Source organism: Chionomys nivalis, chromosome 4 (assembly GCF_950005125.1).
Source record: "Chionomys nivalis chromosome 4, mChiNiv1.1, whole genome shotgun sequence".
NCBI classification, from domain to species: Eukaryota; Metazoa; Chordata; class Mammalia; order Rodentia; family Cricetidae; genus Chionomys; species Chionomys nivalis.
This window is the reverse complement of record NC_080089.1, coordinates 114,321,006-114,344,307: the sequence shown is the minus strand read 5'-3', so window position 1 is coordinate 114,344,307 and position 23,302 is coordinate 114,321,006. Positions and strand designations below refer to the sequence as shown.

Here is a 23,302-nt window from a genome sequence, read left to right as displayed (position 1 = left end):
GCCTGTAACTTCAGTTCTGGGGGAATGACACCCTCTTCTGGCCTCTGTAGGTACTGCATGAAATTAATACACATCAAATAAAAGATATATATTTGAGACAGGGTTTCTCTGTGTAGCCCTGGCTGCCCTGGAGCTCACTCTGTAGACCAGGATGGCCTCAAACTCACAGAGATCTGCCTGCCTTTGCCTTCTGAGTGCTGAGATTAAAGGTGTGTGCCACCACTGCCTGGCTTGAAAATAAATCTTAAAAATAAATAAATAAATAAAATAATGAATTTCTGAAAGACCAGAATAACCAGGTAAGGTAACAGTAAAGTTAAAAAAAAATCAAGTGTGATCACAACTTTAAAGACTTCTGATACTTATCAAGAAATCAAATCTAAGAACGAACAGGGTAGGGCTGGAGAGATGGCTCAGAGGTTAGGAGCATTGACTGCTCTTCAAGAGGTCCTGAGTTTGATCCCCAGCAACCACTTGGTGGCTCACACCCATCTAGAAAGGGATCTTCTGGAGTGCAGGCATACATGCAGACAGAACACTGTATACAGAATAAATAAATCTTTAAAAACAAATGAACAGGGCAGAAGGACAAAAGCTAAAGTCAGAAACTGTCCAGTGAGATCCAACAGACATTTCCCAGATTGAGGGAAAGGCACAGACAGAGAAACACTTAGAACTTCGGACAAACACATCAGAGAAGAGCTTCTCTTTGGATATGTTGTAAACTGTGCCTGTTTGACTTGGTGTGTTGGTCACACCTTTAGTTACAGCGCTCAGAGGCAGCAGATCTCAGCAATGTCCAGGCTAGCCCAGCTGACTTCTATTGCTCTGAAGGGACATCATGACCAAGGCCACTCTTATAAAAGAAAAATTTTTTTAAAAGAAAAACATTAAAAAACATTTAAAAAACTTTTTTAAAAAAGATTTCTTATAAAGAAAAACATTTCATTGGAGCTGTTTACAGTGTCAGAGGTTAAGTCCATGTCATCATGGTGGGACATAATGGCATGCAGGCATACCTGGTGCTGGAGAGGTAGCTATGTTTCACATCTGGATCAGCAAGCAGTAGCAAGAGAGACACTGGATCTGGCTGGAGCATCTGAAACCTCAAAGCCCACCCCCAGTGACACACTTCCTCCAACAAGGCCACACCTCCTCTAACAGGGTCACCGTGTCCCAATAGCCCCACTCCCTGTGGGCTTAAGAGGGTCATTTGCATTCAAACTACTGCAGTCCACTCCCTGGCCCCCATGGTTTGCAGCCATATCATAGTCCAACTTCAAGAGCCCCCATAGTCTATTTTAGTCTCATGCAATGTCTTAACTGTCACCTCCTGTAAAAATGACGTGAAAAAGCTGACGCATTCTTCCAGCGGGAATGGCGCAGGATACGCATTACCATGCCAAAAGGGGGGGAAGGGACCCGGTGCTGGTGAGCCAGCTGAAAGTTCTTCATCTGGATCCGCAGGAGCAGGAAGAGACACACTGGGCCTAGCTTGAACATTTGAAACTCAAAGCCCACCCCCAGTGACAGGCTGTCTTCAACAAGGCCACACACACTCCAACAAGGCCACACCTCCTAATAGTGCTTTGGGGACCATTTTTATTCAAAGCACCACACTTGTCTACATAGTGAGACTGTCTTTTTTTTTAAAAAAAAGAAATTTATATTATTGTTAAAAATGCTAAAACTACCTACAAAAAACCAGTACTGCCGGGCGGTAGTGGATCACACCTTTAATCCCAGCACTTGGGAGGCTGAGACAGGTGGATCTCTGAGTTTGAGGCCAGCCTGGTCTACAGAGCTAGTTCCAGGACAGGCTCCAAAGCTACAGAGAAACCCTGTCTCGAAAAAACCAAAAACCAAACAACAACAACAAAACAACCCAGTACCAAAGCCGCAAGAGGAGAAAGCCAACCTATTAAAGCCAAACCTGCCAGAATAACGTCAGCCCCCTCAGCATAAGTCATGAAAGGCAACAAGCTGGGATCCTAGATTTCATACCCTGGAAGTAAATAGCAGCAGACTAAGGACTCAGGTCTCCAGGCTTGCACGGCAGGTGCCTTTACCCACTGGGCCACATCGCCAGACTTTGAGCTTATCTCCCCTCCCCCCACCCAGAGAGGGTCTCACTGCACTGCGTACCTCTGGCTAGCCTCGAACTGATAGGTACACCAGGCTGGTCCAGCTCACAGAAATCCACCCGCTTCTGTCTCCCGAGTGCTGGGATTAAAGATGTGTCCTACCACGCCTGTGTTGAGCTGTCTTTTTATTTTTCCATGTGTTTTGCTTGTATATACCATGTACTTAGTGCCTGGGGAAGCCAAAAGAGGCTGTCAGATCCCCTGACACTGGAGTTACAGATGGCTGTGAGCTGCCTTGTGGGTGCTGGGAATCCAACTTGGGTCTTCTGGACGAGCAGCCAGTGCTTTTAACCACTGAGCCATCTCTCTGGCCCCTTGAGTGCACTCCTTAACGGCAGTTATGAAGAAGGCTACGAACGTGACCTAAACCTTCCTTCCTGAAAGCGTTTGTAAAGGGTGCATCCTTCCTCCAAGAGGGCTCACCTCTTGCCTTCATGGAGACTCTTTGCCCAGGTGATTCTGGGTTGGATCAGGTTGATAACGAAAGCCAGCCATCACGGCCACGTTCTCCATATTGCTCATGTGGGACCAATGCTCAATGTTAGAAACAAGTCTGTAAGAGTAATTGGGACTGCTAGAGCTCCAAACGGCCAGGCTCCCCGATGCAAACGCGTGCAACTGTAAGAAAGCTTACGGGGGCATTTATTAAACACGGCCACCCAAAAGATTCATAGTCTGAGAGAAGATAGCTTTCAAGGAAAACATTGGGACAATAAGGTTCCCGATTACCACGCAGTTTCTGTCAATCACTCCCGGCGCTGTGCTCCTAAATTATAAATACACTCTATTATGAAAATGCTTCTTACAGCAATTCTGAAACACAGGCAGGTGGAGACTCCTCTGGTGGCAGGCATGCATTCAAGTGGGGGGTGGGACAGTGGCAAGGCTTTCAAGCACCAGGATGGGATTCTTCTCTAATGTCCATAACAGTAGTTCTGAAGCAGAGAGACTCTGAAGGCCCCCATGGTGTGTGATCTTACATCCATAAAAAGTTACGTTGGCTGGGGACCTGGAGCAACTGCTCAGTGACAGTTCCCAGGAGCCACATCAGGTGGCTCACAACCACCTGTCACTCCAGCTCCCAGGGATCTGACACCATCTTCTGGCCTCTGTGGGCAACGGGCACGCATAGTACATGTATGTATATGTAGGCAAACACGTATAAACACAAAAATAAAAATAATCTGTTCTTTCAAAATAGAGATACCTGTCTATCTCCATCTGTTGTTGCTCTCTTCACAATGGTTGTGCCCTGGGGTCAGCCTGGATGCCCCTGGACAGGTGTGTTCACACTGTGAGGAACTGTTCAGTCATGAAAAAGGAAGCATGTCCTTTACAGGAAAGTAGTGGGCCTAGAGGTCCCTGTAAGAAGGAAAATAAACCAGATACAGAAAGACAAACGGAACATGTTCTTTTGTTTTTTCTCACATGCAAAAGCTAGGAATAAAAACAAAGCAAAATGACTTGAAGATAGGCCAGGGGCTCTTTGGGAAAGACTGCGTGTGAGCAGGAGAGAGGACGGAAGCGCGGGTGGGAGCGTGGGTATGACCAAAGCCTAGAATATGATGTATGTATGGAAATGTCACAGTGAGACCCGTTACAGTTAACCTGAAGTAATGACTTCTGCTATAAATAAAACTAGTCATTAAAGCCGGGCATGAATCCTGGCCTTTAATCCCAGCATTCAAGAAGCAGAGGCAGGGGCAATCACTGAGTTCAAGGCCAGCCTGGTCTACAGATGGGTTCCAGGACAGCCAGGACTACACAAGAAACCCTTCTCGAAAAATCATAACAACAAACAAACAAAAAATCCCAAAAAGCTAATATTTAACAATACCATTTTATAAAACAGTTTTATAATCTCTTTTTTTTTCCTCTCCTCACTTGGGGCTGTAGGTGAGGAAACGGGTAGTGCAGCCAGGAAAGTTGGTCTTAGAGTCTAAGTCCTGCGCTCCTTCTACACCAAGAAGCTGCTGTAAGGTGGAACAAAGACACCTTACAAAGATACACAGAGAGCAGACTCAGACCTGGGCCAGCAGGAGGAAGTCCTGTTCCACGGGGAGAGCGTTACTCGCGACGGCCACCAGATGGCGGAGGGCACCCGCGGCTGGAAGCAGAGCAGCCCAGGCAGCGCGCTTGGCCAAGTCAGCCACACCCGGACACCCGGCTTTGTAAACGCACGTTTTTAGTGTTTGAAAGGCGTAGAGGTGAGGGTACAGCCTAAAATAAGGAGCGATCTGGGCGGACACCGCGGCAGAGCTCCATCTGACGCGGGACACTATGGGGGAGAACTCCTTCCCTTTGAAGGCTGCATGCGCGCGCTCTATGCATAGGATGGCCAGAACGAAGGGTTGTGTCCCGCCAGATTGTTCAGCCCTGTGGCTCACCAGTATTCGGGAAGTGAGGCAGGAGGATTACCCTGAGTTTGAGGCCAGCCGGTGTTCTAGTGTGAGACCCTGTCTCAAAACCTGAGAGACAGGAGAAGCAGGACGATCAGGAGTTCAAAGTCATCCTCAGCTACACAGCTGAGTTAAAGAGCAACCTGGGCTGCTTGAGGCCCTGTCTCAAACACACACACACACACACACACACACACACACACACACACACACACACACACACACACCCCAAAATAAAATAAAAAAGAAAGATAGAAAGACAGGAAAAAAACGAAAGAAAGAAAAGGAGAAAGTAAAGCGAAGAGACTGTTCCCGCCACTTCACACTTGCCGGCCGGAATCGCCCCAGCTTCAGCGGTGGGGAAATGAAGCCCACCCAGGGTTCGCTTAGGCGTGCTGAGATGCAAGCCCGGAGCGCGCGGTGCAGGCCTCTGCGCAGGCGGGAAGGGATCCGGCTACCCGAACAGACAGCAGCAGGTGGAACGGTCTCTTGACTTGGAATCTTCCCAAGGCTGACCTGCCGAATTTGTCTGAAAATCCAAACTTGAGGCCTCGGGGTGTGGGTGGGGGTGGGCATGGGGTTACGGAGGGGTTCCTTAGGATGCAAACAACACAGGTTGGATTTTTTTCCTTTCTTTCTTTCTTTCTTTCTTTCTTTCTTTCTTTCTTTCTTTCTTTCTTTCTTCTTCTTCTTCTTCTTCTTCTTCTTCTTCTTCTTCTTCTTCTTCTTCTTCTTCTTCTTCTTCTTCTTCTTCTTCTTCTTCCTTTCCCTTCCTCTCTCCCTCCTCCCCTTCCTCCTCTTTAAATTGCTATTTTAAAAGTCCCCTGGTTGTTCAGAAATTTTTTCAGGGTGAAAGCGGAATTTTTTAAATCCGGGCGCAGCGGAGTGGAGGACAGTCAGTCGGTGACACGTCCCGGGGAGCAGAAGGAAGAAACGTGCAAACGCGTAAAATGCCAGGGCTTTCTTGTCCCTACCGGTGGCAGAATATCGGGAATGTTTTCATTCGCCAGCATTTCCATGACACGTGCAGGGACTCATTCCCCCACAACCCCATCTCTTCTCTCTCTGATCTCTTCTCTCAAACCCCACCCCCACCCCAATTCAAGAAAGCCCGAGAGCCTGCCTTCTTTATTTGGGCTTTAAGCTTAATTAGAAAGAAGGGAAACTGGGTGGGACGAACAGGAAATTCGGGGCCTCAGCATCCCTTGAGGTTTGGGGCATAAATTACAGCAGTAACCCGGCTTCAACCGCAGCCTTAACACCAGTCAAGACGAAGACCAACTAAGGAGCAGCTTTCTCCTCGGCCCTTAAATTGTTTTCGGCTTTTTGCCGCCTTTCCCAGTTTTCCTTCTAGGCATCGGAAGTTCCCTACCACGCTCAGGGTAGCCGCCCCCATCCCAGCAATTCTTGGCTTTCGCACCACAGTAGAGAAAAACTGCACCCACTGAGAAGGAACCCGCAGCAGGACGGAGGAAGGTCCTGTTCCAAATTTCCTCCAAAGCAAAAAGTTAATTAATACGGGGATTGTTGGCTTGCTTTTTATCCTTTTTATCTCGAAAACCAGACTGTTTGGCGATGAAGAGATATTTCCAACCACGAATCGTTTTTTTTGCTTTTGTGACGATTTTTCCTCTTTCGTTGTAGTTTGTTTAAGCGGTTTTGTTTGCGGCAAGAGCTGAGGTCAAGCGAACTTGGGCGAGTCAGCAGACCCCCTACGCCTGTGTCTCCGCCTTGCGAGGGGGAGCGGCCTGCGCCGGCGCAAAGGTGCGCAGGGCCCGGGTTGGGAATGTAAACAAGTCGACCCGGCTCCTAGCCCTTGATCTTTATTTAAATGGAGTCTTGTTTATCGGTGTCATCCTAGGAGGATTAATTAGATACATCTCTTCACAATTTGGTGTCTGACACTCCATCTTAGGAATGCCTTATCACAAGGTGTTAATTGGGGCCACTCAGCCATTTACGTTTCTATTAAACACTGTGAGGGACTTTTCACAAGTACTAGATTCTTTTTACTGTACGGTGCAAAAATATACAAGACTTGAAATAGACTAGGCCAGAGGTCTCTTTATCCCGGCGTGTGATTAGCATTTTCGGGTTTTTCTAGAGGACAGAAACGGCAGAGCATCGTTTGATATTCCGGATACCCAACCGTTGGACGTTGGTTCTGACTAGGTTGGGCCAACTATGCTTCTCTCTCTCTCTCTCTCTCTCTCTCTCTCTCTCTCTCTCTCTCTCTCTCTCTCTCTTCTCTCTCTCTCTCTCTCTCTCTCTCTGTCTCAAATCTGCTGCCCACAGACATACATTTAAAAAAAAAAATCTCCAGAAAGTACACACATACACACACCTGACACTCCGGTAACAATCGGGGCGGCTTTGATAAGAGTCTTGAGCAGGCAGTATTGGGAATGCGGAGCTAGCAGGTCCCCAAGTTCATGGCGGTGCAGGGAGGGCTCTGGCCCCAGAAGTTCGGAGGACACGAGAGACCCACAGTTCAGGTACATCTTCTTGCCGCCTTAATTGGGCGCAGAAGGGGAGGAGGGCCCGACTGATTGCTTGCCTCCCCACAGCTAATCCTCTTAGCAGCTGCATTTCCGCGCTCTGCAGTTAGAATGACCCTCCCAGCCAGACCTTTACCCCAGGGTGAGAAGGGGGTTCCAAGGGTTTGCAAGCTGGGTTTTAAGCCGTCTGCAGATAACCCGGTGGGACGTCTGGCAGGGGGCGGGGAGGGCCCTCTCTTCCTAACGGCCTGGTCTGCCGCACTTCTAGGGTTCAGCGAGGGCCTGGGGGTAGGGGGGGCTTCGTCACCCGCAGTTAGTAACTAAAGCGGAGCTTCGAGCGAGGAGATGCGCCGCTGTCCAGATGCTGTTTGCAGAACCGCGGTGCTCGAGACAAGTGGAACACTCTGTGATCGCCGCACCCAGTGCTAGCCTGCGTACAAGCCCTGAGTCGAGGATGAAGTTTAGCTGAGGGTAAGGCAACCGAGGACAACAGCTGCACCGACCGCGGAAAACCGCAAATGGGCGCAAGGCTTGGGGTTAGCGAACATCGCGCCCTGCGGTGCTTAAAGGACCCGGAACTCGTGGGCGCTCGAATGGCCGCGGGGGTTCCCAGGGAGCTTCTGTGGGTCTAGGAACCGGTAGCCTAAAGTAAACCAAGGAAAAGAACTAAATGACTACGGTCAGGGGTGGAGGGTGGGGAGCTAGAATTAAACCTGCAGAGTGCAATCTTACATCTCCAGGGCAAACACTCCCTCCCCAACCCACCCCCTCCCCAGCCAACACCCATTGTCCACACTTCCTAGTGGGGCGAGGAAGTAGATCCCATTCATCTTTGGAGTGGGGGTGGGGACGGGGGGATTAAAAAGAAGCACCCCCTGCCCACTCCTCAGGACCACAGTATCTAGTTAAGATACCAGTTTGGTGTGTGTCTGTGTGTAATGTGTAAGAGACTGTTCACTCTGAAAAAGGGTAGAAGGGAACAAAGTTAGATAAAATCCATAGCACAGAAGACAGAGCTGTATCCGTTCCCTCATTGAACCACATTTATTAAAAATGACTTACAACTGTACATAAAAATTCAGAGTCTCTAAAAAGCCTATAGGAACTGTGGCATCAGATTGCAATTTCTTCACATTTACTGAAGGGCAAAGTAGGGATGACCAAGGAAAGAGGATTAAACAGGTTTTTTTTTTTCTTAAGTGTGGTTGAAGTGAATACAGAGGCAGCTGAGTAAGTACATAACTAAGTGGACGGAATAGCCGAGCTACTGAGGCTCCGCTCAACCCTGTAAATTCTTTACAAAGCCTAGGCACCAAGTTTACATTAGTTTATCTCTGATACCTAGGCAGCTGAATTTGTACAATATATTCCAGAGTACTCTACGGTGTCTAAACACACAACTGTACACTTAAATTCTCCCTTTCTCTCTGATCCCTCTGGTTTCATCCAGCAACACAGGGCCATCCATTCCTATGGCAAATGGTTTATCCCAAAATCCTGTAAGGAACCACAGGCAGCCAAGACTAGCTAGCCACTTTCCCATTAGTTTTTCCTTCCTTGACTCTCAAGCCCAGACTCTTCAGCCACTGGCAGAAGATAGTCATGAAGAGCCCACTTTTGAAACTCAAGGCCCAGCCCTTCTCTTCCTGAAGCAAAAATACATTAACACTCTGGGCTGCTGTTTGCTTAAAGATTTACAAGTAGAAATGAGAGCTAAAGACTTTTGCTTGCTTTTTGCTTTTGAAACTCACTGGATAGCATCTGGCACTCAGTTTCACAGCCTTTTCTTGAATGTTTGTTTCCCATAAATAAATCCAGCACTTTGAACAACCTCTGAATTTTAAAACACTTCCGAGTCCTCCATTAGCTTTATTTTACAAAGGGTAAAAAAAAAAAAAATGCTAGGTTTGCTTCAGTTCGTTACCTGCAGCTACTGCAAAGCTTTGGCACCTTCTCTCAGAGAACTGCACAAAACAGGAGACAGCAAAGGTGGAGGGGAAAAGTCTTTTTGGTCACCTAGGTAAAGGAAAGGACAACAGAAACACCACCAGGTCCACCTGGAAAACACTGGGGGTTAAAACATCTCTTCAGGGAGTTGTGTAGAAAGCGTAATATGCCCCCATGCCTTTCGAGGCGTCTTTACTGTACTCTTCAGGGTTCATGTCCTCACACTTGACAGGGGGCGAGTTTCCATTGCTGGAGGTGCTAGGGGACAAGCGCTTTCTCTTGCAAGCGCTGCCGTACACCCCGGAATCGTTGGAGTCTAGAGACTTGATGGAAGGGGGGGTTTCTATCCAGGAGGAGCTAATTTCTTCTTTGACTTTTTCCTTGGCAAGCTGGTCTTCTGGGAACACAGGGGGGCTCATTCTGGATGTCCATGGTAGGCCAGCTGCCATCTTCCTCTGATAAGCGCCTCGGCCTCCCCACCCTGCCATTGCAGGGAAGGTTGGGTCAGGGTAATACCCCAGGGCATGAGATGTCTGGAGGGGCAAGGACTTAATACCATACGGGAGCAAGGTACTGGAAGTGTATTCAGATTCATAGGAACTGATGTCTAGCTTGTTGGTCACAGGTTGCTGGACGGGCGTGACAAGCCACCGCTGGGGAGGGTTGGTCACCTCTTCGCTCTGTTGGGGCGAAAGGAGGCCGTTGGTCTGTGGCACGGTTCTCTCACCATTATAATATCGGGCTTGAGGTAACGTGTTGACAAAGGGCTCCGGGAAGAAGTTTTGAACGCCGTACCGACCTCCAGGGACAATCTGATGGGATCTAGGAGAATCCGTGGGAGATGGAGTTAACCTGTCATTTTCTGAAGCGGTGTACATGCTACAATATAAAGAGAGACACTTAAAAAAAAAAACAACAACAACCCGTGTTAGCCCCAAACAAACTATCTCCCAGAAACTAGAGCCTTGTTCTCAACTGTATAAGCTGAGCGGGCTGGTGTGTTCCACAAGAACTACAGTGGAACTCCCACTCCTTAACAGGAACTTTCCTCCTAGGGTCAGATCTGTGGCTAGAGATCCTTTTGTGGAGGAAGGCCTGGGTTCCGTGGCCGGATCTACACACACCAGGGCTAGTGCCAGGCCTGCAGTCCCAGCACAGGAAGTCAGAAGTAAAAGGCCACGGGGAGCTACACAACCAGTTTGAGTTTGAGGCCAGCCTGAGCTACATGAGCCTCCACCGCCAAATAAACAAATGAGGAAATCTACTTTTACAAGTGCTCAGTTGTACACTCCCTCTTGTCAATGTGATGGACAGGGTGCCATGAGGCAACCCCATGACTCAATGCTATTTCAAATGCAGGGCCTTGCCATTCGGTGTGGTGAAAACAGTGACCTTCCAGACTTTTCCTCATAGAACACGAGAGGGGGGAAATCTGCTGGGGTGGATTTTCAGAGTTGGATCAGGAGTTGAAGGGCCAAGAAAGGCTTCTTCAGAAGGCTGAGTTTGGTTGGAAGCACACACGTCAAGGGACTGACAACCACCTGTAACTCCAGCTCTATAGGATCTGACACCTCTGGCCTGCTGGTACCCAATTCATGAGTACATACTCACACACAGACACAAAAACACTTCATTAGAAATAATGCTTTAAAAAAATAGTTGAATCAAATGAAAAAAAAATGGACACAAATAAGTAAAGCAAGATTGCTTAAGGCCAATATATGCAAAAATAGGTCTGGGGATATAGCTCAATGGTAGAATGCTTACCTTGCATGTACAAAGACCTGAGTTTAATACCCAGTGTGTGCTGTGTGTGTGTTTGTGTGTATCAGCAAAAACACACATGAAAATAGGTAAAAAAAAAAATCCTAAATATAAAATGTCATACTAAATATGTCCTCAGGAAAACGATGACTCATTTCCTGTTCAAAGATGACACAGGAAATGGGCTTGACGATGAAGCTTGATTGAGAGAATGGTTGTCTATAGCACACTCGAAGCCTGGGTGTGGTAGCCCATGCTTGTGAGCTCAGCATTAAGGAGATGGAGGCAAGACCATCGTAAGTTCAAGTTCATCTTAACTACTCAGCAAGTTGCAGGCAGTCTAGGACGAGAGACAGTCTTTTAAAAGACAACCTTGTGAGTACGGGGGAGAGCAGTACTTACGAATCGTAGTTGTCCCGGAAGCCTTTGGCGAAGGGGTTATGGTCAATCTTTAGCTGCGTAATCTAGAGAGAGGAGAAGGATAGTAACTGAGGGCTTTATCTGGCTAGACCTAGCTTGAGAGGCTCCTGCCAAGCCTGGGACACTCACGTCGGTGTTTTGGTAGGCTGTCACAGCGATGAACTGTGTTTCTGAGAAGGTGAAGGTCTGGGTCTTGGAAGGCTCATTCAGATCCTCTACGCCATCCTCGGTCACTTCCACAATGTGCAGTCGTGGCTGGTATTTGTGCAAAGACTGAAGCACTATCATCTGGAAATGGAGCCAAAGAGAGACTTTCAAAGGTCTAAAAAGCCGACTTTAACAAATTGTGTATTGTGAAATGGGACTTCGGCTTGCCCTCTACGGAAATTAGTAGACTCCCCCCCTTTTGTGTTATTTGCGGGAAAACCTCAAAGGATGTGTTTTTCACAACATTGAATAGCAAGGTCCTCCCCGCTTCTTGAAATAGAGCTGAGTTTTTTGTTATCATTTTTAAGATTCTTGGCATTAACACTTTTGCAACTTCAAGTTCCAATTCTGAACCTGGCATGGTGGGATACACTCATAATCCCACCATCTGACCTGGGAGGTAGGAGGATCAGTAGTTCAAGGCTAGCCTGGGCTACATATACAGGTCCTACTCCCTAAAATAAACAAAAAACCCACTCGAAACAAAAACCGAGTTTATGTGTATTTAATAAACACTCTTTCCTCTTGGTTCCAAGTCCCCCCAAATTACATTTCTATGCCTAATAGTAAGAAACTATAATAGTAACAAAGGTAAATAAATTTATTAAAAGTGAGCTGGAGCCATAACTGCAAACAATTAAACACAGGAACAAAAGTATGGCTCTCTCTCCAAGGGGCCCCAGGCGGAAGATCCCCACTCTTCCTGTCTCTACCTGTGTGTTGTTGCTGCTTGCTCCTTTGTTATTAGTGAGTTTTAACTTCCCAAAGGAAATCTCCTGCCTCATCCAGTGGGAACCAGTGTTAGGAGATTCCGGGTGAACGTACATTTTGTTGCCTAAGAGGAAAACCGAAAGGAAACATAAGCGCGTACACAAACAGGACTGTTGAGTGCGGGGTTGGGGTGGAGGTCTGTTTGTTAGGCCTGGGTTTGCAGCAGCAGGTCTGAGACCTACTTCCAGAAATCACTGGATCACAGCGGGACTCCAGGCACCCCCTCCAGGGCCAGGGTGCTTCCAGCCTTTCTTAATCAAGGCACTGCTATCACCGGCCTCTCCGAACTGAAAACAGAGAGGGCTCCCGAATGTTAATCCGAAGCCTTCAAAAGCGGGAGGGAATGTGGCTCATTGAATATTTACTTTCATAGGTTAAATTAGAGGAGGCCCCGGCTTTCTCAAGAGAAGAACACCAGGAGCTTCTCCCCAAACTCAGAACCTCATTGGACTATTTATTTCTCAAACACAGCCCAGTAGGGTCAAGGTGAAGGTTTGATATATAATAGGAAGCAAGAAAAACGACGGAGCAAATTTCTCTTCAACACAAGGCGACTCATGCTAGCATCTCCAGGCCCCAGGCTCGGGGTGAGGTGCTTGGTTATTGAAATGTGACTGGTCCAGGACTGGGGCCCTGGTTCCTTCCCGGCCCAGGCCTCCTCTCTCCTCACCCTGCATGTTATTGTCGGCTTTGCCACAGGTCACCCACTTGCCCCCTTGGAAGCGCCAGTGGTTAGGGTCGGCCAGAACCACCTCCACGAAAACGTTGTAGTGGGCGGTGGGATTGAGTCCGTTTATGTTGAAGCTCAAGAAAGGAAACATGCGCCTGTGTGCCAAGAACAGAACCAGAGGAAATGATTTCAGTAGGAACGTTCATGACACGCCCTGCCACCCCTGGACACACAATAGAAGACTGCAATAAACAAAACAACAACAACAACAACAACGAATAGGTGCTATGGCCGGAAACTATGAAAACGGTTTTGAATTAACAATTTTTGAAACAGCCTCCAAATCAGTATTTTCCTTAATTCATATGTTTCTGAGACCTCCATCCACTCAAACTCCCTGGTCTTTCCGAATCTTTCTCATTTTCTTACTGGGATATCAAAAATTATTTTTAAGGACACAGATAACACAAAACATTAAGCAGACGCGTGCCCACTTACATGCGCGTGCGCGCGCGCGCGCGCGCACACACACACACACAGTTTTGAGTTCCTGTCTCCCAGCACCCACTCCTCCGTTCCTCCAAAAGTAGCTGTTGGCAGTTTGAAGGTGTACCAGAATTTTCTTGTAGGTTCCCCGCAAACCCCCATCATCTGGCGTCAAAAAAAATCTACCCACCCACCAGCTCAAACTCAACTTCTTTCTTCTGCTCTTCTCACAGAAGCGCCCAACAAAGAGCATGGAGCTTGAAACAACTGCATTTCAAATACTTGCGCTCAGGCCGCAGCTCAGCTCCAACCCCCCCCACCCCCCACCCTCGTGTCCTCGCCTGCAAACTGAAAACTGCAAGCTGCAAACCCAGGAGCCAGTGGCTCCTGTAGATCCACCCTCAAGGGTCCATTCCATCCATTTCCATCTCTGCCTCCTCCCTGTCAATCCCGGGGAGGGTGACTAGAGGGGAGAGTAACTTTGGCAGCCGGCCCAAGCCACAGGTGTGTGTGCGAATGGAAAGGGGCACGACTTTGGAGATGCGGTGTCCTCTGTATGGCGTGCATTTAAACACTCCAAGCATCGGACGCCAAGAGCGGGCACAATTTCCTCAACCCGGCACTGTGCTCACCTGCCCTGTTTGGTGATGATCATCTCAGTTTGGTGACGATGGAATTTGAGCCATAGGGGCCGGTTGCACAGGTAGACGTGGGCGCGGAAGCCGGAACCGGGCACCCCGAGGCCTCCCAATCCTCCGCAAGATCCGGCCGCTGCGGCTCCGGCGTACGGCCCGTAGAGAGGAGAGCCCTGGCCGTAGGGATAGCCGCCAGGACCGCCAGCCCCGCCGCCGCTGCCACTGGCGCCGGTCCCCGAGCCCGCGGCGGGGCCGAACTGCGCCCTCGCGGGCGGGCACACGGAGGCGGGGAATCCACCGGGGGGCAGCATGGAGCCGTAGGGGTAGCGCGCGCCATTGGACGCGGGGTACACGGATCCGTGGGCTGCTCCGGCCGCCGCCTGGTACTGGAAGAGCGAGCAGGGCGCGGCGAGCTCGGAGCCTTGCGGTCCCGGCGACGGGAGGTAGTAGCGCTCGGAGCTCAGGCTGTCCATGGAGTAGCGCGCGCTGGCCGCCGCGCTGGCGGCGGAGGGCAGCTCCTCCTCGGCGCACGGGGAACCCTTGCGGCCGTCCGGGGGACCGGGCTTGGCCACAGCCGAGGCGTTGCCAAAGGTGTCCCCGGCGTCTGCGTCACTGAGCATGGCCGCGGGGGCCCCCGCGCCGGCGCCTGTGGGTTCTGCGCTACCCGCCTGGCACGGGAGATTGCCCGGAAACTTCTTGGACGCTTTGTCTAAGTCCAGTCTCTGGGGCGAGGGAGCAGCCCCGGGGAGGAGGCTGACGTTCCCGCCACCTCCCCCACCTCCGCCTCCTCCGCCACCTCGCGCACTCTCCAGCGAGTAGAAGTGCGCGCCCGGCAGGTTCACGGAGCTCACCAGGAGCTGCTCTCCTAACTGCATGCTTTTGCGATTCGCAGACGGCAGCCGGCTGCCTCCTCGCCTCCCGCGGCCTGGTTATAAAGGCCGGCTGGGGGGAGCCAGCGCCCTCTTCCGAGGGGAAGGTAATGTTCCCTTCCTCCCTCGCCCGGGCTACCCACCTGGGGACCTGCGGGGCGGCTTCAGCGCGCGCCCCGAATCCAGCGTCCTTTCTGCAAGGGAACAAACCCCAGTTTGTAGGTGGGTGATGGAAACTGAGCAAGCAGCGTTTCCTTTTCCTTCCGTCTTTCCTTGTCTAGCTTCCAGGACCCCCTACACTCACACCAGGGAAGAAGACTCAGCTCTGAGTTCCCATTTAGCAACCAGCCCGCTTCTCTCTGTTGGCTCCGCAGTGCTATAAACCCTAGGCCTACTTGACTGCTTGGAAACTTACGAGCTGTCGCTGACTGCTTATATGCGTGCTGCCAGGGAGGGGCTTCGCAGCCCCACGGCTAGGGGACTTTGCTATTGGCTGACAGAGGTGACACTAATTCAATTAAGCATTTATTAATTGGATCGAGTTGCCTGCAAGTTTCTTTTCCTCCCCGCCTGTTTGTTTGGCTGTTGTTGTTGGTTTGGTGCTTTTAAGTTTCCTTGGGGGGACCTATAACCCACTGTGAGAATCAATCCCGGTGTCTATAAGGCGCTGGAGTTTATGGTTTGAAGTCTGCGTACCTGGTCTAACCCTAGGCTTAAGGGTCATTCCTGCGCTCGGGGCTAGTTTGGCAAAGGCAGGTCCTAGAGGCCCGAGCAGAGGTCTCTGAACGCTCCCTGGTCGCCGGAAGGCACAGGTTCCCGAGGGTGCAAATCTGGGGGCGGGTTGGAAGGCGACCCAAAGTGTGTGCGTCAGACGCTGTAACATCAAAGCGCACCTTCCCTCTGACTTCCTGGCCATCCACACACAGGAACCGCTTTTTGTTATGGCCCATCTTTTTACCTAAAGGGTTAGTGGCGAGAAACCTTGCGCCCGGCGTTTGGGATTCCTGGAATGACGGAAGATAGCCGTGTCTTAATCAGAAGGCCGAGTGCTGTGGGCTACTGAAGACCCAACAAGAGTCAGACCGAGCGAATCAAGCGCTTACCCTCACATCCACGCTAACAAACCGGCTTTCCGGGGCCATCATTTTCATCGTTTGCAATTTAAAAAATCCACACTGCTCGGTTTTCCTGAACTCTGGATGATTTCTACCTCCCCCAAGCGCCACTTTCGCCAACATCTTTGGTGGGGACTGACACCACGACACAAAGGTTCCCTAGCAGCTGTGCAGTTAAGATTCCCTGCGCCTCTCCTCTGCGGCACAATACCGAAGGCAGAATAATTAGTGAAATAATCAGTTTGATATTGAATTAAGCTCCTTTGCCCAGCTGCCTGTTCCCCACCCCCCTGCGTTTCCGCAAACAGTCAAGGACGGTGCCGTCATATTTTATCGTTTTATTATTGCAGAAGAGGGGACACGTTTCGTTGCAGATATAAGAAGACCGAACATTCTCCTTTAATAAACAATTACGGACGCCTGCGGTAATCGCTCCGGGAGCGCATTTTCCGGTCGAGATGCGGTGACTCTGCTTCCCCCAACCGAACACGATCACACGGGAAACTTTTTGCCTAGAACAGATGAGATGGCCGCGGGATCTGCTAAGCGCCCAGACCCCAGCAGTAGAACTACGCGAAGCTTTCCAACCTGGTTCCAAACCCCGCACAGCACGAATATCCGCACGCCCGTGTTAGAGAGTGGAGAGATTCTTCACGCTCTCAAATGCTGTGTGGGGTTTTGATGTGATGGTGTTGCGAATCTTGGGTTTTCGCGAAGGTGTTCAGCGCCAAGTCAGAGGCTAGCGAGTAGGAGCGATAGCCTTGTCAATTTTGGCTCAGAGAGCCCAGGAGCTGGCACCCTGCGCGCCCAGCCCCTGAGATCCCAGAATTTGGTCCCAGTTCGGCCCTGGCATAGGAGCCTGAGTGATCCGGTCACTTTACTGTTTTTGTTTTGTTTTGATCCAGAGAAATCTTGGTGGTTAATTTTTATTCCCTTCAAAGAGTGCGAGATATTCAGTGTGGGGATTCCACAAGGGGGATGCGAGCTCCAGGAAAGGGCCTCAGCGCTGGCGGCTCAGCCCTGAGTTTTCGAATGACGATTTTTAAGTTCGTGTTAGCCTTGACCTGAGCTGCAGGACGTCTGAGGGGAAAGCAGGTGTGAGACTGAATCTCACGCTATTTGCAGATGGGGTGACTGAAGGTGTATGTCAGTTTTGCGCTTTAACACAGCCAGAAGCAGGCATCGGGGTCCCTTCAAAATGCTTTGAAGAGACCAGGGAAACGCTAGCGTGGCACAGTGCCACCACAGGCAACGGGCACCGTTCAGACCCACTCTGGCGCAAGTAACTCAGACCAGCTGTCCCCACAACCACATCAGAACCGGGTTCATTCTATCCTACCCCTAGAGCAAGCTCACGAAAGCGTGCAGGTTCATCCCGAGTGCCGCCAAATTATTAACTCCGTGCAATTCAACCTGTGAAACTAGGATTCAGAATTCTCATGGACTCCTGGGGGCCCCACCCTCAGTAATATACTCTTTCATCTTATTTTTGACACATTTTACAGATGGAGAAATAAAGAGAAATCCCTCAAAAGTCAAAATAAGAGCGCTAGGAAACACTTTGGAAGCCAGGATTTGGGGGCATGGGGAACTTACTAATATTATTATTGTTGTTATATATTATTATTGTGACTCGAAATCATCTGATGATTCCCCCCCTTTAAAATGGTGAAAAGCACCATTTCCACTAAAAATATTTTTCTGGCTTCATAAAGTCAAAAAATAAATATTTCTGTGTTGATGAACTTATATTGAATTATTATTATTACTTATGGGCTACATTGGTCTAAAGTGCTGGAGCATCATGGAGAACAAATCTGTGATTCCTACTTGGAATGGGCTTTGTGTGTGTGTGTGTTGGTTCAGTAATACTGATAAATAGAGAGAGGGAAAATCAATGTTGTCTTGTGTCTCAGCCACACTTTAAAGTCCAAGTCCTCTTTTCCATAAAGAGGCAGAGAAAACAAGGCAAAGGCAGTGTTGTTGGGTGTCGGGCACACATCAGGCAGCACCTTGCTCCAACTGGGTGGGCAAACAGCAGAACCTTCCACTCTGTTTGCTGTTTGATTTCAATTACACCCCAAGCTTCATGAAATCCAAATGAGACATTTATTGAAAGGTGCCTGGTTTTCCGTGGCTTAACTGACAGTGATACATTGAACAAAAACATCAACACTCAGGAGGAGACCCCTGCAATACCAGACCCCAGAGGTGGTTGGGTTCACTCAAATGCCTCTCTGCAGCCTGAGATGGAGCAAGCAGCAGCCTCTAGAGGCTGAAGGAAGCCGAGGCCAAGCCTGGGTGTGAGTATATGAAAGACCTCGTACTAGTTTGTCCCAAACAATACCAACTTTACAATGCCAGCTTGCTTGTGGTGACAACAGCAATGTGGCCTGTGCCTTCTTGTCTTTCCTTCTCCTTAGAGGTAACAAATAACAGTGCTTGAGATTTTTAAAAGTAAAACTAAGAAGCCGTGGAACCACAGCAGTATCTTGCATCACACACACACACACACACACACACACACACATTTCAAAGGAAAATTATAGATTAGTGCAATGACATGTGGTTAGAGCTCATCTACTCCCCCACCCCCACACAACTAAGGGGGCCCATATAAATGCCCCAATAAATTCTATTATTTTCACCCCCACTAAAAATGTGTTATCAAAACACGGTCCATGTTATTCAAACACTTTGTAAATTCTGAACAGACATGCTGCATGTTCCCCTTTTAACCCTAGGAAAACATTCCAGCATTAACGGGTCACCGGCACTTTGCCTGGACTCTGGGAAAATGTCAATGGGTTTTTTGTGGCAAGTTGGTTCTTTTACTATTTATCTATGACCCTCTCTTTGTTGACGTTACATTTTATTTCACCATCTCAGGTTCACTGTTTGGCCCTTTGTTCTCCGATGGCCAAATCTGCTACCTCTGCTGTGTTTCCCAAAGGAGAGAGAGCTTTCTCCACTGTAAGCTGACTTGCTTTTCTTTCTTCCTTCCTCCCCTTCTTCTCTCTCGCTACCCACTTTCTTCCTTCTAGAAAATGTCTCATAAGATAAACATTTTGACAAGGACAAGCAATCCTTGAGAGAGCTCACAAACACAGTTTCACTTTTAAGAATGCATGCAAGTCTTTTCCTATTAGGACATTGAAATAAAAAGGTTACCTTACTTAAAAATAAGACATTACTATACAGACTGGGACAGTCCACTCATACATCTGTATTATATGCTGTATATGTTATACAACATAGCATATGATTATATAACACATTGGTAATTTATATAAATTATATAATGTACATTATCTATGTATATAATTAAAAGGAGGCCAGAGGCCATGGTTTGAGGGAAGGATACCTGGGAGGGGTTGGAGGGAGGATAAGGAAAGAAGAAAATGCTGTAATCATGCGTAATTTCAAAAAATAAAATAAATAAATACCAGATCCACAACTGTGTGTGGCAAAGAAACATGATAAACTCACTTATTTTTTTTTTTGAAACAATGGCCAAGTTAGATTATTATCTTCACTAGTGCAGCTGTAGTTCAGTGTTAAGATATGAAGAGGAGAGAGTCTGGAATGAAATGAACACATGTGTTAAGTTGCCTATTACAGATAATCCCTTTTCCTACACGTCAAGGCAATACTCTGAGGAGGAAGACCTGTAATCTTCACTTGTGTTTCTTATGAAAGTTTTCTTTTTAACTCTAGTGAATCTCAAGATCTAGTTGCTATATTATCACATCTTTCCCCTGCGTCCTGTTCTGGGAGTACATTTATTCACACGAATAAGGAAGGCCACAGGAGGCCAAAGCCAAAATGCTCTCAGCAAATAGATTACTCGAATATTTGGTTAGCCATTGCAACTCTGAAGTATAGGACTTGTGTGGCACTCCTGGCACTTGTGTGGTGCTCATCTGCCAAGGCAGTCTGAGCTGGAATAGCCAGCTAGCACATCTCCCAACCAGGCGCTGTGTTCTATAAACAGGAAGACTAAAGGGAAATTATGGTGGGCGTTTTGTATTTAAAAGAAAAAGAAAACAGACCCTTCTAAATTAATAGACTTGATATTTTCACTCTATTTAGACTTAAAAAGATAAAAAAAATGTTTAGACCTTTTCTACCCTCTAAGACTATATATTTGCTTCTGCATGGTCACCCTCCCCCTTGTATGTCAATGTTAATATTTCCTAGAGGAAAAATGCAGGGGGCATGTATTTGCTGGAATTTTTTATAGGGGTGATTATTATGAAGAACCAGGAAGTGGCGGTGCATGCCTTTAATCCCAGCACTCGGGAGGCAGAGGCAAGAGAATCTCTGTGAATCTGAGGCCAGCCTGGTCTACAGAGTGAGTTCCATCTAGGATGGTCAGGGATACACAGGGAAATCATGTCCCCAAGAGGAATGACTATCTTGTCTCCAGGTAACAATAGTGTTCTAAGTGTAAATAGATTGCACATCACTGGTAACGTAAACAGAACTTTGGGAATGGGTGCTTCCTCGGCAATCTCCTCCTGGCACAGGTGCTCAGGATGTCTGCACACCAGGCACCCACTTCCTGCCCCATTGAGCCAAGTCTCCAGAATGACATGGACAGAATATTGATCCAGGCCCTGAGTGAGAGATGGGGAGAAGGCAGATACTTAAATAGCAGTCCCTCAGATAACCGAGGAAAAAAGAAAGAGATAGGAAGAAGAAAAGGGCTCACAGAGTAGGAAAAAAATCAGCAAACACAAAAATTGTTCTTGAATCTTTTTTCCTTTCTAGACGCTCAAGACAAAACAACGCTCTGCGTGGCAGGTGTTTGTGGCTCTTCCTTGTCTGAGCAAGTTCCTTAAACCCCATGTGCCTCCAGTCTCCTCCTGTAGTAATAAAATCGAAATCAGTACCTACTCACAGAGTGCAGAGAGTCCAACCACACCGAGCTCAAAGGAAAGCTCAGTCTTGTTTGTTTGTTTGTTTATTGTTTCCATTAGTCATATGCCCAGCTTTTCTTGTCTTTTCTTCATAAGACCTGAGGTTTAGTGAAGATGAACACACCTGGCCTGCTTCTTCCCCGGGGATTTCAGTTTGATTTTGGGGAGGTAGTGGTCAAAGGCCACGGGAAGCAAGAGTAACTCTGAAACCTCGAAGGACGTCCCCAGCTGTTCTCTTCCCTCCTTTTCATTTCTGGGGTGTGTGGCAAGAATTCAAAGACCCCTCTAGGGATCGGGACTGGAAGGATGCACTTCAAAGAGAGGTCTGGGGCCCTAACCCTGGTGCGCCTTCCGCCTGGTCTTCTCAAACGGTCATTAGCATTCTGTTTTTCCCAGGGCCTTCTTTCCCTCCTGCTCCCCCACTGCGGATTTTGCTTCAGGCCCGGGACTCTTTCAAAGAAAGAAAATGGGGCATTAAGATGAAGGTGTCTTTTCCAACTACTGGTTACTGGTGAAGACATTGGGAAATGGGAGGCCTAGGGCAGATGCTAGCTCCAGAAGAATCCAGGGGTGTAAAAGACTCCACCTGGATCGCCTCTCTGTGAGGCCCTGAGAGCCTTAGTGGTGGCATCCTCAAAAGGAGAGAGCCAATACAAATCTCCTTGAGGCCTGAATGGCTGGAGTCCTTGGTGGGGCCTGGGACCACAGCCTCGCTGTGATTAGTAAGCTCTAGGAAGGGACCAACTATTCTAGGGCATCATAGAGCATCTTGGAGCCACCCTGCATCCGGTTGGAGACTGACTTCCCAAATGCACAAGAAAGACAATAAAAGTAGCTGCTCACCGTAGGCCAGAGCCCCTTTACAGTGTCTTTGGCATAAGGTCCCTGATGGTTATTGCTGCACGTCATACAGGGGCCAAGCCATGCTCAGGCAGAAGGAAGGCCCCGGGGAAGGTGCAGACCTGGAAAGGGTAGCAGAGAGAGTGGTGTCTGCAAGGTCTCAGCTGCCAGGCTCCCGGTGGAGAGGTCACATCAGCATGGATGCTGTAGAGCTTGGGTCCTTGGGTTGGGGGCCATGGGAGAAGAAGGGCTCAGAGGAAGGGGGGTTGTGGTGTTGGGAGAAAGCAATGGACAACATTCAGTGTTCACTCTTTATTCTGTTTATTCGAGGCTGGCCTCAAGCTCACAGTGAGGTGACCATGGCACCATCCAGGGCCCCCTGCCTCCTGGGCAAATGTTCTGCCCAGTGAGCAACATCTTTGCCCCGCTGCCCATTCTTCACAAAGAGCCTCTCGGGGAAGAACCACAGCCCGTACATGTGAGTATGCATGCATGTATGCATTTGTCAGGATCTTGCTATGTAGCCCAGGTGGACCTGCAACCTCAGAGATCTTCCTGCCCCAGCCTCCGTGAATACTTGGCTTACAAATGTGTCACACAATGCTGGGCCTAGAGCCCCGGTTTAAAATCTCCAAGCTAGAAATAACCCTAACAGGAGGGGAGCATTCTGCCAGCTGGAGCGAGGCCAAGGCCTGGGCCTTCCTCATCTCACACTCTCCTTCTGCCTCTGTTAAGTACGTCCACCATCATTTCAAGCACAGGAAGCCCTATTTCAGGGATAAAGAAGCTGAGGGCAGGTGACATGAAGTGACAAGTTGAAGGGTATACATGTAATCGGTGGGTAGCAAGAGCAGGTGGACCTGGAAGCTATGGAGGCACCATGGCCTTCCCCTCCAACTCTGAAACCCTTAATAGAAAACAAAAACAAACAACAACAGCAACAAAAGCAAGGTCGTTTGTGGGGTCTCCTCCTCCTCCCTCCCGCCCCCCCCCCCCCCGCCCTTTCCTCTTTCCTTTTCTCTCCCCTCTCCCAGCTAGCGGTCCCTCAGCATCAAGGCATGCTGGGGGTGGCTAGGAGAATCTTGACTGGGGGAATCGTCTCCCACCCATCTGCTAGCTTTTGAAAGGCACCTTGCCTTCTCGTTTCCTAGGTCGCGGTTCACTGTAGGCGGGGGTGGGGGCTGGGGTCCGAGGGGTGTCCTTCGCCCTGTTCCCGGGGCTCTGTCTTAGTAGGAATTTCTCCTCGCACTATGCTGGGGCGGTGCACAAACCATTAAGCAGGTTCCCTCTAAAAACAGGCTTTCAGCACTAGGAGGATTCACACTTGGCCAACCAGCTTAAGTTCCATTCAGTTCCACCAGAGCGGTGTGGGGCCGGTGGGTCTATTACAGCCCTGGGCTGGAGCCTGGACTTCCAGCACTTAACTCCATTTGGCAAGATGGGGGCCAGGGTCTCTTAAGCACACCCCACGGCTTAGATCTTCGAATGCACTCCGGTATTGGAGCACCCCTTTCTCCACCCCCCACAAACACCTACCTAGTCCAGATTACCTTGATTGAAAAGGTTTGAGAAACAGGACCCCACCTATAGCAGTGAGTCGAACTGGGTTTTTTTT

General features: G+C 48.9%; 1 protein-coding gene across 2 annotated transcripts; it reads right to left on the bottom strand.

Annotated features, from left to right (window-relative positions):
* Positions 1-8,135: 8,135 nt before the first annotated feature.
* Positions 8,136-15,188, bottom strand: Eomes (eomesodermin). 2 transcript variants are annotated; one of them, XM_057767475.1, is made up of 6 exons: positions 13,939-15,188; positions 12,821-12,975; positions 12,093-12,214; positions 11,302-11,460; positions 11,155-11,216; positions 8,136-9,867 (listed from the first exon to the last, which is right to left on the bottom strand). In XM_057767475.1, exons 1-6 carry the CDS (start codon positions 14,814-14,816, stop codon positions 9,129-9,131), a joined length of 2,115 nt encoding a protein of 704 aa, XP_057623458.1. In that variant the 5' UTR covers positions 14,817-15,188; the 3' UTR covers positions 8,136-9,128. The 2 variants fall into 2 exon arrangements, with proteins under 2 accessions (XP_057623458.1, XP_057623459.1); XM_057767476.1 differs by having other exon boundaries at positions 8,136-9,810.
* Between the last annotated feature and the right edge of the window lie 8,114 nt (positions 15,189-23,302).

Excerpts from the sequence above, each read along its gene's own strand:
- Eomes (XM_057767475.1), bottom strand. The coding sequence starts at position 14,816 with ATGCAGTTAGGAGAGCAGCTCCTGGTGAGCTCCGTGAACCTGCCGGGC. Across the intron at positions 12,976-13,938 it reads ATCATCACCAAACAGGGCAG|GCGCATGTTTCCTTTCTTGA; the intron begins GTGAGCACAGTG and ends CTTGGCACACAG. Across the intron at positions 9,868-11,154 it reads TTCCGGGACAACTACGATTC|CATGTACACCGCTTCAGAAA; the intron begins GTAAGTACTGCT and ends TTTATATTGTAG.